The following is an 18,404-nucleotide window of genomic DNA, read 5'->3' as shown; positions in this document are numbered from 1 at the left end:
TAGGTTTTGCCCCCCCCATTTTTCCTAATCTCAAATTTTATATCGCATTGCCTGTCTGTCTCAGGGGATTTTTGAGTTGGACAGTCTCCAAATGAATACATTCCACAATTTTTAGAAACATAATTCAATAAAAAAAAGAACTTTTGCTATAATAAGCACAGGGGTCAGACTCGAGTATCTAGGGATCTCTGAACCTTTGCCTGCTGACGAGCTTGATGAGAGCTAAGTGTTTGTCACTGCAAGGTAACGAGCAAAACCTGGATTTTCAGAGATGTGGCTACTCTTACACATTGAAAATGGAATGGATTCATTTGGAGATGACTCGAATATTTTGTGTCCATCCGTGGGGAAAAAAGCTCATCCTGAGGTGAGAGCAGTTACGACACAGCATTCAGACGCTCTTGAGCACACTAACGTATAGATGAAAGATTTACCACTTTGTAATTGAGGTAGGATAACATAGCTATTTCATGAAATTGCTGATTGTTTGCTGGGTTTGATTGACAATTTTGTTGTCAAAATAATTATTTATCCCATGGAACTGTCAAATATTCACAAGTTTGCAAGCTACACACCAAAATTGTGTGTCTGTGCCATTGCTACATGTCCATAAACAATTTAATGGTAACGGTAGTCAAAATGTTCACACGGAGATGAGCATCCTACTATATTTTAAGAGGAACTGGACAGAGGAGGATGAACAGCAGATCATAGAAGTAGAAAAGACTGAGGAGGACAAGCTTGTAAGTTGTATGGATAGCCACCAGTTAACCAGCTAGCTCACATCACACACCGTGTTGGATGTTTGGGACGGGAGTGCCGTTGTGTGAGGATCGTTCCCACTGTTGGTGAGCTTTAAGATAGAGACTGTGTGTTTTCATTTTCTGTTGTGATTCTTGAAAATGTCTCCATGGTAGGGCAGTGCTGCTGCATCAAGAACTGCCATAGTAGGTCTCCCTGTCATCCAGCAAGAAAACTGGACAATGGCATGTTTTTTTCTATAGCTAAACAGCCTCTGACTCATACTCATAGCTTCAACTCACCAACAGAAACAACCATCCTCACAGGATGGCACCCATGCCTCAACATGTACTGTGGCTAGCTATATTAACTAGCAGCTATATTAATTAGCAGATTATAGTTGCTAGTGTTTTAAATGAACAATTCTCTGTTTGTAGTAATACTAATGAATATACTGAGCTTCATTCAGTGACATACATCAGAACTCATATCTCCATTTTTATTTATTTTTTCATAAATCAATGCTATTGGTCACCCTTTACATCTGTCTGTGTGTTTTACAAATATATAACCAAAGAAAAGTCAGTATAAATGAAAAGTTAAGTGCTTTATTAAATGTGTTGTTTTTTTTTGGGGGGGGGGGGGGGGGGAGACCATGCCCCAGAACCCCCCTAGCTTTTCAGCGTGCTACCCAGGTTCAAAATTGCTCCTACACTCCTGCATCCAGAGCAAAAGATTACATTTATTCAGCCTGAACAGAACCACTCAGATAAAAGCAATTTTTTGTCTTTATGGCAACTTGTCATCTTTCTTAGCTGAATTGATTGTTTGTTGCATATTTGTTTCAATTCTACACTCATTCCCATTTTAGTGTTCTGTTTACCATTATACTGATTGACTACAAAAACAAGCAACTTATTTTTCAACTCAGTGGGTATGAGAAATATTGATAACTTCTCAAATGAATCCATAAGCTATACTAAACAAGTATGTATGTTGCATAAATATTATTTTGGTGTTTTCTTATTATAAAAGTTTCCTACATAGACCTGAAATGGGCAAAAATAAAACACTATTTGTATTTCATAACTGTAACTCTTTATGACAGTTGTGTGAAATGCAGACTTTGATTTTACTGTGAATGTCCTTAATTTCTAAACATCTGAGCATAGGGAAATCTACCCCAAATGCAGTCTTTTATTAAATCCTTTTGTCCAGAAGTGGACAAGAACTGGTACACCTGTAGGGGTTGTATGAGTGAGGGTAGGCTGGTCAAGAGACAGATATACTTGAAAAATAGACAACACGCGGTTTATTTGAAAATTTATTGAGTAGGAGAACTATTGATAACTGCTCAAAATAATCCATAGATTATTTTAAACTTTTTTCCATGTCCAGAGCAAGTTTAAGTTTAATCAATCTGAACTCAACTAAATTGTATTTATCTAGCCTTTGTGTTATATAAGTATCACAAGATAAGTTTTATAAGTTTTACATAATATGAATTAGTAAATCAGCAGACAAACAATCTGAGTACAATGAAAAAGAAAATAAAAAGTAAAAAAATGAAATGATAAATTCAGATTGATGCAAAGTCTGATAAAACTTAGAGTTAAATGAAATTAATCATAAAACAAAATTCCAATAAAGCTCTACAGTACTTACAGCAGGGGTGTCCAAATATTTTCAAAGGGGGCCAAATGAGACCTCATCAAAATACGAGAGGGCCGTATACACACACACACACACACACACACACACACACACACACACATATATATATATATATATATATATATATATATATATATATATACACATACACACACACACACACACACACACAGCACTGTGCAAAGGTTTTAGGCACACTTTTTTTTTTAGTACAAACTTTGCTATAGACTTTTTAACTGATGAATTCTACATGTCAAGTCAGTACAAAAAAACATTTTAGATGCCAAAACATTAGTTTTCTAGCACAAAATTGAATGTTAGAGAAAAATGTTTGTGTCATTAAAGAAAGCAGCATATTACGTAAGAGACCACTTTTCAGACAAAAAAACACAATGAAGGCTGCTGAGTTTTACTGCAGAAATAAGATGCAAGTGCAACAGAAAAATTCTCCAGAAGAACATTTCCTTATAAAATTGCACAAATTGTACCGAAGCTACTAGTTTTATTTTTTATTTTTTTTGTCACACCAAATATTGACTTTGTTTCATTTACTACTGTTTACTGCTCCTGCTCTTGACGTTCAAAAAAAAAGTAGTAAATTAATTTAATTATTTTGAAGGCATCGTCACTCAACAGCTTTTCTTTGCATGTGCCTAAAACATTCGCACAGTACACACACACACACACACACACACACACACACACTCACACACCATAGGATATTGAGTTGAGATTAAATAATTACTATGTGCTGTGTCTGCTGCCACCATCAGTTGAAAATAAATGCATTGCATCATACATTCTAATAGAAAGGCCACGGACCAGTTAATATCTGTCTGCAGGCCTCATTTGGACTTTGCACATCCCCTGACTTACAGTATCTGAATCTCAAATGCTGATTCCCCCCCCACCATTTTTTATTCTAAAAGTAAAAAAACAGATCTGCATCCCTAGAAAAGTAACAAACAAGAAGACTTATGTCACACTTGAATATTAGGGTAAACTGTAAGTTTTTAGGGAAGGTACAGGAAGTTTTTAGAAAGCAGGAAGTTTTTAGAATACTAAAAAATAAGTATTAAGAATTAATTAAAATAATAATATAATAAGAAAATGAATATTATGAATAAAAAAAATCCAGAAAAAATAAAGGAATCATTAGCACTACAATGGATATTTATTCCATAATTGAAGATGGTATCTCCCAAATGTAGACTGAAATCAGTAGAGGCCCTAGTACAGAGCCTTGATGAGCACCAAATGTTACTTAATACATTCAGAAAAAAATATTTACACTGAGATACTGATAACAATCAGTCAGATAGACTATATTTTCAAACCTATGTAACTTGATATTGTGGTCTGCAGTTGTTTCTCAGACATGACTCCGGAATACTGTTTGAGTTATGTGTTCAAATCCTGGTTCCTCCAAACTGTTGGGTCCTTGAGCAAGGCCATCAACCCCTAACTGCTCAATTTTTATCCTGTCTCAACTGGCCAAGCACATAAATATTTTCAGAGCCATTAACTTCACAGTGATAGCAGCTGAAAAAAGTCAGTCCATCCAGGATTTTGTGATTGCAGAAATTAATGCAAAATCAAGCAAGCCCTGAAATATTCTGAGGAGCTTGCAATTTTGCAAAAGTACCTCAAATTTACCAGGTCTCTGGGCTCTTCAGATTTGAGCCAAGACATGTCATGTGACTTCATCACAACTTGCATTCAGCCAAAGCCCTCTTCGATTCATGTGAGCATACAACATCAGTATAGCTGAAAGGTCTCATTTACCAACAAACATCACTTTGAAAGACTGTGCAAAACAGTTTCGTGCAATTGCACTTTTGCCAGTTCAAGTAGTTTTCCGCAGAAAAAGCACAAAAAATTCTGCAAGTTGCAAAAAAAAAAAAATTTAAATAAAAAATTGCTGCAGCAAAATCAAGCATTTCTGGCCGCAACAATCACAAAAAACTCAGTGAAATCCTGTATGGACTGAAAAGTGCGATTACTTACAGTTATAACAGATAAGATCACATTTATCAGCCACTATAATGCATTCTGCAAATTTTTATTTCTTTGTCAATTTATGATTTTTCAAGGTAGTAAATACTTGTATTTATAATATTATTAAAAATGTACTATTTTACATCCCATCACATTGTCTCCTGCACATGTTACCATACTACCTCACTATCCATTTGGTATCAGTGACTCTCAAGATTGACTGAATTTGATATTTTAGTAGACCTTTAAAAAAGAAAGTGTGACCAAACATTGCTGAACAGGAAAATGGAAGCACAGAGTAACCACAAACCCAATCAAGTATAACCTCTAAATCATGAAATGCCTGGTTTAAATTATGCTTCCATTTCTCAGCATGTCACAGTGGGCACTCTAATTTATGCTTCACTCAAAATTAATTTAGATTATTAAATCATTAGATCACATTTTATAGGTCAGTGCATGGACAGATTGAATGATTGGCCAATCACATACATCATGTACAAAAGTGACAATGCTCTAACAGTGACAGAGATAGTCTTTTGCTGCAATCTAACTTCCTAACCAAATCTTAGCACTTAGCTCATGTATATATTACTAACAGATATTACCATGTGAATTATATGGTGCTATGCAAGTTAATACTTTTCCTTTTACATCCTACTGGTTGCCTCATATTATTAGTTGCTAAGCAATAGGGTCTCAGGGTCACAGAATGTTGCAATAAATGACTCTGCATGTCTCTATTACAAAAAACAATTACAAAATAAAGTCATTATATTCCAATGTAGCACCAAACCCAGGTAAAATGTAACCATTGTTTCATAACTGCACCAGTTTATGGCTGTATATGAATGCACACATTGAATTTAAGACTTACTGTTAATTTCCAAAGACCTGAGCATAGGGAAATCCACCCAAAGTGAAGCTTTTTCTTCTCCGGTACTTAAATTATTGTGAAATGTTGAAAAGTGGTCTATATCAGGAACATTGACTTGGGTGGACATTTTCTCATATGGACGAGGACTAGAAGGTTCCTCTTCTCCCAGTAGGGGTTGTGTGGACTCTGAGCGCAGGTAGACTGGTGGAGAGACAGGCTGGCGTTGATATGGCCCAGCAAAAACAACTGTAGCATAAGGCACAGATTCGCTCTGCTGCTCTGATTCAAAGGTTTCAGAATCATGGGATGAATCATCGTAGCCTGCATCAACAGTTTTGCCATTATATGGCCAATTGTCGCTCTTGATGTTCTCATCTCCTTTCGACAACTCTTTCTCAGGTGGACACAGAAGACTAATGTGGGAGAGATACACCAGCACAGGGTCCTTGACCTCTTTAAAGGGAGGCATGCACTATGGAGAAAAAAGTGTCACAAATCACTATGTACATTTCAGATATACTGAATAAAACTGATGTACTTAAACTGTATGATAAGTAAGGAATAAAACACAAGATCTTATAGGAAGAAAATCAACATGGGGACATGTGATCCATTCCTGATCCCAGAAGGTGGATTATTCCTCTTATACCATACCAATTTGCCAAGTAATATAATTTTACATGCATTAACAAATGACAAATAATGACCAAAGACACTTTTAAATTACTTATAGTTACATTTCATGTTATGGAATGTGGACAAGACAAATTAGTTCATGTCCTCTGTTCTAAGGACTACCTTGTGGCAGAAACCTTCCTAATTGCTACAAAGAGCTGACACCAGAGACTCCTTCCATTCAAACAAATTGCTGTGATATATATGAGGATTAAACACTTCAGGGCACACAATCTTGACATACTACATCATAAGGACACATGCAATGACATTCATATGCTGTCACAGAAAATTATTTGAAGTATATGATTTGAATCAATGAATCAATAGAATAATAAAAGAGTAATAAAATAATTGCTTCTTCATGCTGTGTCGCATGCAAAAACAAACTGGGCATACTTCTAGAGAATCAGCGGTTGTCCACTTTTTAATATTGCTGTTGGCAGGGTCTGGAATCACTGGCCACACATACTTCTTCATCCTTTAAAAAACAAACAGTGGAGAACTCTGATGTTGTTCTCCCAATTATATAACAATATAATAAGCAATATGCTTTTTATCGAGACTCACCACTTTTGTTTGATAAAACAGGTAAACACACCAAAGAAGAAAAGTGTCAATCCAACACATGCTGGAATCACAATGAGAACTATCTCAAAGGCATCTGAAAACAAAACAAAAGCAAAACATGAATTCATGAAAAGCCTTGTCTTATTATTAATAATCTTCCACAAAATATTCTATAATTGATACCAATAGATGCAGTTTTCACTGTGACGGTGGACCCATTCACACTGCCACCATTTGTGCTAGTCATTAGGAAGAGTTCATAGATGGTGAAAGGATTGAGATCTTTAAGCACCACGTGTCTGTTTGTGCTCTCAGTCTCTATAACTACATGAGAAGGACAAATGAGAATTAGTGGAAGAAGCATTTCTTATTAAGCAAAAAGCAATTGTATAGTAATTGTATACAGCCTACCTCTTGTATTGTTTTTCTCATCCTTGTAGAAAATCCTATAGCCAGTAATAATTCCATTCCTCTTCTGCAATGGGATTTCATCCCAGGAAAGTTCAAGAAAAGAAGGTGTGATCTTTCCAATCTCTAATTTTGGAGATATGGAGGGGGCTGCAATCATGAAGAAAAACCACTATTAGAGCAGCTCATTCTTATTCTTATTCTTATTCTTCCTCTTCTTCTACTTCTTCTTCTTCTTATTATTAGTAGTATATAGTAGTAGTAGTAGAAGTAGTAGTAGTATCAAACAGATTTGTGTTTGGCACAAACACATGGAAAGACCACTAGAGGGAAGTCTTGTATCATTATAAAGGTGCTATATTACTCTCATAATTTTTCTGCCCTCAAATTCACAATTTTCAGGTGAAAATGAACCTTTTTGCTTTGTGTATGCTATAGTGCTGTAGGGCCGACCAATTCCACCCCCATATTTCGGATATACTGAAATTTCATAAGGCATGTAAGGCTCAAGACCTAAAATGGATACACAGATACAGTTCGTTTTAACATTCATAGTAAGCAAACATTCATTGATATTTAGAGAAAACACCAAAATTATGCTTTGAATTTTCACTGTACTCGATGCTACAAAGCTGGTCTGATTTTGGTTCAGAATTTCAAAAGAGACATGATTTGGATTCGTCCCACATAGTGCTCTCCACTCCAGCACATATGCACTAATGACTGAGGTCTCTGGGCTTATCCATTTGGCCAACAAAGACTCTTCAGATTGTGGAAGTATTTCCAGAAAAAGGACAGGATCCATTCCTGAAAATCATACAAAATCAACAAGTATTTATAATTGATACACTTGAAATGCTTGGTTATACAAAATGGCCTTCATCACAATGAGCTCTGTGTCTTAATGCTATTGCTACCTCTTCGTCTGTACAGTGGCACATCAGTAGGGTTGGATTTCCCTGCTTCATTCTTAGCTGTCAGGAAGACCTTCCTGACCTTTGCATGAATCTGGAAAGTACAGTGTTGCTGATCTGTGACACACACAATTTCTTTCTTCTTTGTGAATTCTTCCATTAGTGATACAGTGTAAGACACATTCATGCTGTTGGCACGGAACTGCAAAGATGGCTGAGAGAGCAAATTATGACATGAATATCAGACAGAGAATTGCCAAAGAGTAATTACATTAAATAGTTCAACTATACAAGATTGTTTATACAATTTAGTAATACCACAATCACACCACTGATACAGGAGACAATATCACTGTAAAATGATGCTAAAAATCGATGAGTACAGAGAGATCTCGTCTCTATTAGCCAATCTCTCACAGATTGTGAGGTGTTGTATTTGTGGAGTTCTCACCTTCCAGAACAGCTGTGCTGTCTGATTCCTAGTTTCTGGCCTCTGCAGCTTCAGCCATGTGTCTAGCCGGCCAGTGGGAGCTGAAAAGAGACCACTCGATTCAGCACATCAAGGCTTTTAGTTGCACTGGTGATTAAGTAAAGCTTTTAGAGCCACTGTAGCATGTGCCGTTCTCATCGCCTCATATACTGCACTCTAAATAATCTACAGTTAGAAAGATATGTGTGAATATGATAAGCCCAAAGAGGGAGGTTTGTGACTATGTAAGTCATGGGCAATTTCTGGATAGACAATATGACTAGCTTTCATCTGTGGAGTTAAAACAGAACCTGGATCTGAACATCTGATCATTTGCTTCTATTGAATATTTTCACTACAAATCTTAAATGCTTGAATATCTCAGATCCAAATTCACCTCTTTGAAATTCAGGTCTTATTTTATTAAAAATATATACTTTATAATTTTTTAAAAATAAATATTTATATAGTTTTATTTATACATATTTGAGAAAAATTAAAATTATATATAATTATAACTTCCTGGTCTGGATTCAAACTAAAATTTCATGACATCCACACTCACTGTCCACTTTAATAGGAACACCTGTACACCTGCTCATTTAAGCAGTTATCCAGTCATGAAGGAGCAGCACAATGCATTAAATCATGCAGCTACAGGTCAAGAGCTTTAGTTAAAATCAAACATCAGAATGGGGCGGATCTCTGTGATTTTAACTGTGGCATGTTTTTGGTGCCAGATGGGCTGGTTTGAGTATTTCAGAAACTTTCTTTACAACTGTGGTGAGCACAAAAAGCATCTCAGCATGCACTAAACACCAAAGCTTGAGGAGGATGGGCTACAACATCAGAACACCACATCAGGTTCCACTCCTCTTAGCCAAGAACAGAAATATGTTAATTTCATAGACTGGACAGTTTAAAAAAAAAAAAAAAAGAAGATTTTAAAGATTTTTTAAGAAGCTTTTTTTTTTTTTTTCTTCCTTATTCCAGTCTACACCTGTCCAGTTTATGTAAGTCTGTGCCCATCAATTAGCCTCAGGTTCTTGTTCTTGGCTGACAGGAGTAGAACCTGATGGTTTTCTGTTGACCAAAAATGTAAGGAGTGTTTATTTGAAATGCTACAGATTTCCTTTCAGCTCAGACCAGTCTAGTCATTCTCCTCTGTTCACTCTCATCAGTAAGGTGTTTCAGTCAGTAGACCCTTCACTCACATTAATTTATTTTGTTTTTTGCACCATCATGTATAAACTCTAGATACTGTTGTGTGTGAAAATCCCAGGAGATCAGCAGTTTCTGAAATCTAGCACCAACAACCATGACACAGTTAAAGTAAAAGAAATCACATTTTTTTCCCCCATTCTGATGTTTGATGTGATCATTAACTGCAGCTCTTGACTGCTTTCTGCATGATTTTATGCATTGTGCTGCACATGCTACTGTCGGGTAGCTGGATAATTAGTCATTTACAGTATGTGAAAAAAGCTATAATAGAGATACAATTGAATTGTAAGTACCTTTCATGGGTGTAGTAGCCACTGTAGCATTGCTCCACTCACTCCATGGGCTGCTGCTCGGATATCTTACCCTCATCTGTGATTCATAGCTCATGCCATGAAGCAGACCACACACCTTAACTTTGTTTTCAGGTCTTCGACTAAACTGTTGGAAATAATTAAATAAACACATCAGGCAAAAATGCAGAAAAGGGGGGGGGGGGGTATATGAAGTGGAGGTATTTAAATATTGCTGAAACTGTGTGGAAAAAGTTGCAAAGGTACATAACCTGCTCTTTGTTGGAAATGTTGGTGTTCACAGGTTTAAATTTGATCTCTATATCTAAGGTCTTTCTTATCCACTTCTGAGTATTTGAGAGACTCCATTTGTACTCAAGGCATCCAAATGTTTGTGTTCCAACCCCTTGAATCACTGGAGCATCCAGCTTAGCTATAAAGTAAGCACATGACATACTTAAATATGTTTACAACCAATGAAACCACATGAAACATTTAATGCTAGGCTAAACCTGTTCTGATTTATTGCACATAGAAGTCCAACTGTAACCTTTTTAAAAGTGTCCTATGCCCTTTTTCTGTTCTTTTGGGTAGTGTATAGAAGTCCATTTCTAACCTGTTTTCATAGGATCCAGCACTAGGAGGTTAGATGTTGCCTGGCCAAAGACATTCATTGCTACCACGTAAACTTGCACTTCATGAAACAAAGTGAAGCCGCCACGTGGAACCCTGTAGAAATTCTCCTCAGGTGGTGGAGCATAGGCGAACCTTTGTAATGGACTTGTTGTATTTCTAAATCAAACAAACAAGGGTCATCCATCAGTGCTACTGTTTAAACATCTCAAGATAATTTAGATTATGATCAATGGCAGGATTAGTAATAAGAATTGAGTACTTCTTACAGATGCATGATTTCTGTGTACAGGGTGTAGTTTGTTGGAATGTCTGAAGCTTTTTTACCAGGGTCCCACGTACATACCAGAGTAGCAGGTTCATTAAGATTTAATAGGCAATTCAAGTTCTGTGGGACGGGTGGAGGATCTTTAAAAATAAATGGGATTATAAACAGAAATGAGAGACAGCTTCATCAAATTACACCATGCAATACAACAGAAGAATCTGAAGCTTCTCTGTTACAATTTCCCTTACCAGTTTCTTATTAAGTTACATGGATAGCAGAACAGTAATATGTATTTTACAGTAATATGTAATATTGATATTTGTGAAATGCACAACATAAATAAATTAAGATTGTATCAAAATTATGTTCTCAATTTCTATGTTTAACTCATTACAGGTCACATGAGTATGTAGGGGAGAGCTGGCACAATTGTAACACGACATAACTGTAAAATGCTTGTTTTCTCTAAAAGTACACATGCAACAGCAGCTTCTTTTTATGCATATGCATCATATGCATACTTCTATGTGTCTGTCTAATATTAGTTTTCCCTTACATGTTCAAAAACTGAAATCTGTGCGGTTGTGTAAAATGATCTCTACACAAAATGTTAGCATAGTTTTCACAGTTCATGAATGGAAAAAGGTGAGAATACATTGTAATACGTTATAAGTGTATAGTATCTTGCTTCAGGGATGTCTCAGACTGCAGTGAAAAGATGCACATACTAACAATAAACTGCAATCTATGCAGAGCACATAAAGATGTTATTTTAAACACTGAATTATATCAATATCATTGTAACCATATAGCCTATCATACCGTAAAAAATAAATAAATAATGTTTACTTTTATATAGCAAAAAAGAAATAAAACATACATTGTCTTTATGAGCCCTGCATTGTCAGTCAATTACAATACATCTTTAAGTGTGTGATTGTTCTGTGTGGGCTTGTCCACTTGTGCATAATGGACATTTAGTGATCTCTTGTAATTTTGTTATATTTTTCAAGCCATTCTCAAAGCTATATCACATGGAATAGTGAATGTATGGTGGTTTATTGATTTTTTACAGTGCTTTCAAAGTGGTGTTAATTGACCCACGCAATGTTACAGTTGTAATACTGGCCTCCTTTTGGTTTCAGTGAAATTGTACAATTATCTACGCTGATGATATTAGTAAACTGGCACATATGCCAGCAATATATGCATAATGTTATGTGGGAAGTGTGAAGTATGTAATTTAAATCATGAGAGATTCAGCTCAAGTAAAAATGTTACCATTGTACCATCTCTCCTGGCTATAAGTATATAATATATAATTAGGCACAGACTAAACACAGTAAACACACTTACACACTGCTCTAATCTCCACAGCGCCTACCACGTTGCATATATCATGTAAGCAGATAAAACATTCCAGCACAGCTTGCATGTCAGTGAAGTTGGATATGAGGATTTCATATACATTCTTCTGACTGCCTTTACTACTGGGCATAAAATGAGCATTCTTCCTCCACTTAATGAGAAAATCCTGGGTTTTTGTGAGCGAACACTCTTCTTTGATGTAACAGGAAGCTGTGACTTCTGAGCCAAACGGAACCACCGTTGATGAACTGTTTACTTCAGCACATGGTGACGCTCTGACGTCTTTAGGGAATAATATATAAGAAAGACACATATGAAACTTTGAAACTCCCTGAATAGATACAATGTATTAACAATTACATCCATACTAAATGTATACACAGATATGAAAGTAGATATTGTGCTATAACAATAGCGTTACTGTTCCCACCACAAGTCTTGTGAAACACAGCATTGCAATCAGTCTTCTCAACAACTGGGCTATTTCAAAATACATGGTGAAACCTGTCACAGTATTACTTGTAAACATATCTTACATTTTACCAGCTGGATTATTGACAAATATATTAATCATTATAGTTAACACACAGGGAGCATAATAGACACAAAATACACAATTTAATTTCCCCCTACAAAAACAGAGATATTTCAATAATGATCTACAAATTCTTTTAAAAAATATCCCAAATCAGTGAGTGACTTTAATGATTTGAAGGCACAGATTACAGAATCAAATGCTCCTAGTCTTTGAGAAAGATAATGTTTTCCAAAAAAAGCCCATGGACCACTGGCCTCAAATGTATGAAACAAACAAACAAACAAACAAACAAACAAAAAAACAACTGTTCTCTTACTTTCTGTGAATGAATACAGAATTGTCCAAAGCACAGCATGTACTGTAGTCCAGTGCAGAGCCATGATGGATCTGTAAGACAGCAAAAATGAATTGCTATGTCATTTACTATATTCTATACATTACCTTCATTGCTTCACTTCTAAGATTTAAATCCTCCATAAAACTGACCCACCTGTCTGAAATGTGATGCATTATCACATTAAAAAAAGAAAAGTTGCTACTTCAACCTCAGCAAAAATTATTATTATTTTTCCTTTGTTTAATGGAAACACCATATTTAATGGAACACAGCTACTGAAATACAGAAGTTATTATCTGACTACTAATTAAAAACCTGACAAAGCAACATGAATAAAATAATGCACGTACACACCATCTACTGGGTTTCTCACGACAGGAAGAAAACATGTAAGTAGGATTACTTTGCTACCATTTCTGTTAGATCTTTCTAAAAAAAAAGAGAGTGAGAGACCACACAAAATTAGTCTAACTAGCTGAACATTCCTCTTTTTTCTCTTCTGTGTTTCTTCTTCTATATTGGCTGTTTTGTGGTGTACCGTTAGCTCTATCCTGATTCACAGGGGCCAAGTGGAGCAGGAAATGTCAGCTTGTTGTGCAACATGCACCAACCATTTCTCACATACCGCTGTTTTTTCTCCCTCCACTATCAGTCCTTTACCCACACAACCCATTAATCTGTGTGATATATTTTATTTTATCATAAAATAAAGTGGAATAGCAGATGTGCTCGACTCCATTAGGTGGAGTAGTGAAAATGGTAAATAAGTCAACCACACATGATAAAGCTAGTTAAAATAGTAAATTCCTTTTTATTTATTTTTTAACCCCCAGCAAGGTACAACTGGGGCACTCCAATTCACATAACCCCTGTGGTAAACAGAGAACACTTCCTCCTCTGGTTGTGTTTGTATGCATATATGAATATTAGAAAGATGTGACTATTGAAGTTATACTCAATTCTTTTCTTATCACTGGCTCCCATAAAGGCCTTTACTTCTCAGCACTTGCCTTACAGAGAATTCACCAATTGCAAGGGCTAATTGCCTCTGGCTCCTAAATGTGCTTTTCAGCCGTCCAAGGAGAAAGCAGTTATTATATTTGTAGTAATTTTTTTTTTTATGACTGCCTGGCATCTTGCTCCAGCACAATGATTTAATGTGCTTGTGAACACAAATGAGACTGCAAATTTCTCATTTTCCATTACAAAACCTTAGTGTTGCTTATGTTTTTTTCCTCCCTCAATTTGCCTCCACGCATTTATTAATAATGTGAATGGCAAAACATAACAAATGACTTACATATAGATGTAGTATTTTAGCATCTCTGTTGCCACAAATGGCTTTGTTTGTTTCCATAAAATGTGTTCATGGAAATAACAAGTAATACAGTCAGCAAATAGAAGTTGTTTTGTAACTGGCTAGTGATTTTTAGTAGTATGTTTTTAAGTATTCTCTTTTTTTTGTTCCATTCTCAAATACAGTGGAAGTAATCTGTTATCTGTTACTCTTCTTTCTGGTCCAAATGTCTTAGGACACTGTGTACTAGATTAAAATATAATCTTACAGGAAACACTATGCCATTGTCACGCTTCTTTTCTTTTCTTTACTTTGCCATTTTGACAGTGAAGAACAGACTTAAACTATTTTGCAATCTATGTCATTGTGTAATAACTGAAGAAGAAGAAGATGAAGAAAAAGAAAAAGAAGAACTGTGCCTCAAAAACTAAATCTCTTTCACATCCTCCTTAGTAACTAAATTTCTGAATCTGTTTTATAAACATATATATTTTTATATACATAGGTCTTACAATCTTATATTGAAAATGTACTGTCTAGCTTGTATATGTCTAGAAATATATGTTTAAAAACATTTTGATAAAACAGTACCAATGAATATTAGAATTATGTAGTTCTCATGAACAATATAGATATTATGTAATAAAAAAGAGGTTTTAAAATCCAATCATCAAATTTTTACTTGAAAATATTGAGACAGAGACACATATTAAAGTAAACAGAAAGTGGTACACAGTAGAAAGTACTCTGCTATGATCATAATGCATTGTAAAATGCCATTTCTGATGTGTTGATTTTTTAAAATTAATGGATAGAACTATGTGACATACATTATAATACCTAATTTGAATTAAGCTGAAAGACCTGAAATAACTGAAAGTTTTTTTTTCTTTCAGAAAACCGGTTTCATATAAAGACACAGAGAGAAATGTAATCACAAAATAACACTCACCACATAAAGCGGCAAGGCATCGGAGCTTTTATAGTCTCTAAGAGCATACAGATGATATCAGACTAATTTGATTGCACTTTGTAACCTCCGTTTGTATCAGGCTAGTGTAGCTCAATGGTTGCACATTTATCAAGTGAGATCACATGATTTCAGGAAAAAAGGAGAACCAAGCCTCAGACTGAGTTTAAATGGCATTGCAGAGATTAAAAACATTTCATAATAACATGTTGAAAAGGAGAGACAAAGAGTGTCTTTATATAAAAAGAAAAAAAAATGTTATTTCTATTCCATATTTATCACAGACATTGTGACCATTTTGGAGTCTGTTATTTGTTTGGTCCACCTAATGTTAGGGCTGGGTTTTAGATTTAATGATTATGTTGCCATTAGTTATTTTGTTGCATAGCACTGTGTGACTATCTTTTTATTTGCCGTTCATCACAGATAAATTCTTGAAATTCATTGTAGAGTAAACTGAACAACACAGAGGACCAAACATATATAGCAAATACATAAAACATCAGTGCTTGTCTTGTATGTTATCAAATATGAAAGTGGGAATTTTCTTATCTCCTTTATCCAGTGAAGGCTAGCATGGAATCTTTTATACTAAGAAAATTTGCTTTAGTGAGTTTAGTGAGTGCCTCAACATTTTAAACATGTGACAATATTTAGTTAGCATATCATCCACCAATTACAAATACTGTAATGTCAGCTCAAGAAGTAAGAAGTATTGGCACCCATTATGAGTATATAAAATAAATAGCACATACGTGACTTCTTGAGCTTAAATATATAGCAAGTATAGTATAGTACAGTACATACACTCACCAGCCACTTTATTTACACCTGAACACTTGCAAATTCATGCATTTATAAAAGCAGCCAAGCAAGTGGCAGCAGCACAATGCATAAAATCATGCAGTTACAGGTACAAGAGCTTCAGTTCATGTTCATCAAATGCAATGAATGGGGAAAATGCAATCTCTGTTGTGCAAACAGGCTGGTTTGAGTATTTCAATCTCTGATCTCCTTGGATTTTCACACACAGCAGTCTCTAAAGGTTATGCAAAATTATGTAAAAACAAATAAATAAATAAAAATAAAAAATTCAGTGAGCAGAAGTTCTGCAGATAGTAATGCTGTGTTGATGAGAAAGGTCAGAGGGGTATGGCCAGACTGGTTCAAGCTGTCAGGAAGTCATCTACAAAACCACTCTTTACAACCATGGTGAGCAGAAAATCATTTCAGAATGTACAACATGCCGAACCTTGAGGCAGATCGGCTACAACAGCAGAAGACCACACCAGGTTCCACTCTTTTCAGCCAAGAACAGGAATCTGAGGCTTCAGTGGGCGCAGGCTTACCAAAACTGGACAGCTGAAGATTGAAAAAACATTGATGTATTATATTTAGTATTTTATTATCTAAATATAATTAACATATTATTAGTATAATATTTTAGTAAAATATTTAGTATAATATTATACATTATATACATTTTTAAATATAAAATGTTTTTTTACTAGTGCATTTTTTAAATTTTTTTATGTAAAACACTGCTTTATCAGAGCTTTCCACTAAGTTAATCACGTTGGTGAAGGCTCTTCTGAAAAGAATGACAGTGATGAGTCTCTTCCTGTAATTTCTTTCAAGGTTGGAGACACTTTTATAGGGTCCTTGGAAATGTAAAAAAACAACCCCCCCCCCCAGATTTTAAGCTAAGGTGTGCTTCTATTCACTGAAATTCATAATTCCATCAATCTGCATATGAGCGCCTGCACCATTAATCTCCAAAGCATCAGTGATACACCACCATATTTTCCATTCGGTATAGGGATATTTCATTGCATGTAGTTCCCGTTTGTTACCAAACTCTAAAAAAAATTCTAATTTGGTCTCATCTGCACACAGCATATGATTCCAATCATATGTCCAATGATGCTTGGCAACTTTCTTTGGTGCAACCTTTAAGATCATAAATGATTGTGGATGATAGATAGATAGATAGATAGATGGATGAATGGATGGATGGGTAGGCAGATAGAAAGATATATACGCAGAAGGAAATGATGTAATGACACTGCAGATATAACAAAGCTGACCTCCCCCTCCACAGTGTTAATAGGTAGGAAATAACAGCCCAATCTGGGATTTTTTTTTTTAGTACCATTACCATGACATTAAAACAATAAAATACTAACACAATACTAAAACTAAATACAAATTAAAAGAAATTATTTTTGAAAGATAAAAAAAGAATTCTAAACTATTTATGCACCATTCTAACTAACTGAAACGAAACTGGAAACGAAAAACGTGTCAGTTACGCATGTAACCCTGTTCCCTGAGAAGGGAACGAGACATTGCGTTTAGCATAACACTATGGGAGCGCCTCTCGAGTGCGACCGGCATCTGAAGCTTGTGTAAAATAATGCCTAATTATAGGCCTGCCATTATCAGGTGGCGTGGCAATTAAGCATGTATGCATATGGCACCTGTGAACCGCGCCATCAGCCTCTATTATCTGAAGCAAAGACGCAATTCACAGGCCTGCCCTGGTATGACAAAGCTACGCAACATCTTGTTCCCTTCTCAGGTAACAGGGTTAGTTCCCAGGGTTAGTTCCCTGGAAGTTCTCTTTCAAAGGGAAGGTCGACATTGCGTTTAGCATAACACTGTGCGAACGAGAATACCCACTCCGTCATACCGAGGGTACGGCCTGTTCAAAAAGACCCTAGCTCGAGGGTCACTGCAAGACACTTGAGCCCGGGGTGGAATGAATATCCAGGCTGTAATAACGAATGAATGTGTGTGGCATAGACCACCCTGCAGTTGCACACACATCCTGTAAGGATACCCCTTTGGACAAAGCCTTCGCGGAGGCGAACGCCCTAGTGGAATGAGCCCTTATGCCCAGAGGCGTAGCGAGACCGCGCGCCTCATGAGCAATAGAAATTGCTTCCACTATCCAATTAGAGATGCGCTGCTTTGACACAGCATCACCTCTACTGTTGCCGCCAAAGCAAACCAGCAGCTGCTCCAACTCACGCCACTGGCCGGAGAGGTGGACGTAAGTACAGAGAGCCCTTACTGGACACAGCAGGTGCATTCTCTCTTATTCTGGTGTGGGGAATGGAGGAGGGCAGAAAGCCTGCAACACCACAGGGT

General features: G+C 36.0%; 1 protein-coding gene across 1 annotated transcript; it reads right to left on the bottom strand.

The window, feature by feature from the left end:
• Positions 1-2,052: 2,052 nt before the first annotated feature.
• Positions 2,053-15,367, bottom strand: csf3r (colony stimulating factor 3 receptor (granulocyte)). Its single transcript, XM_053632078.1, has 16 exons — positions 15,234-15,367; positions 12,964-13,034; positions 12,098-12,391; positions 10,743-10,881; positions 10,457-10,632; positions 10,113-10,273; positions 9,844-9,988; positions 8,309-8,388; positions 7,861-8,071; positions 7,562-7,750; positions 7,358-7,456; positions 6,947-7,093; positions 6,719-6,859; positions 6,536-6,629; positions 6,365-6,446; positions 2,053-5,762 (listed from the first exon to the last, which is right to left on the bottom strand). Exons 2-16 carry the CDS (start codon positions 13,025-13,027, stop codon positions 5,280-5,282), a joined length of 2,505 nt encoding a protein of 834 aa, XP_053488053.1. The 5' UTR covers positions 13,028-13,034; positions 15,234-15,367; the 3' UTR covers positions 2,053-5,279.
• Between the last annotated feature and the right edge of the window lie 3,037 nt (positions 15,368-18,404).

This window comes from Ictalurus furcatus, chromosome 1 (genome assembly GCF_023375685.1).
Source record: "Ictalurus furcatus strain D&B chromosome 1, Billie_1.0, whole genome shotgun sequence".
Lineage (NCBI taxonomy): Eukaryota > Metazoa > Chordata > Actinopteri > Siluriformes > Ictaluridae > Ictalurus > Ictalurus furcatus.
The sequence above is the reverse complement of the archived record's forward strand: the minus strand, read 5'-3'. Positions and strand labels throughout refer to the sequence as shown.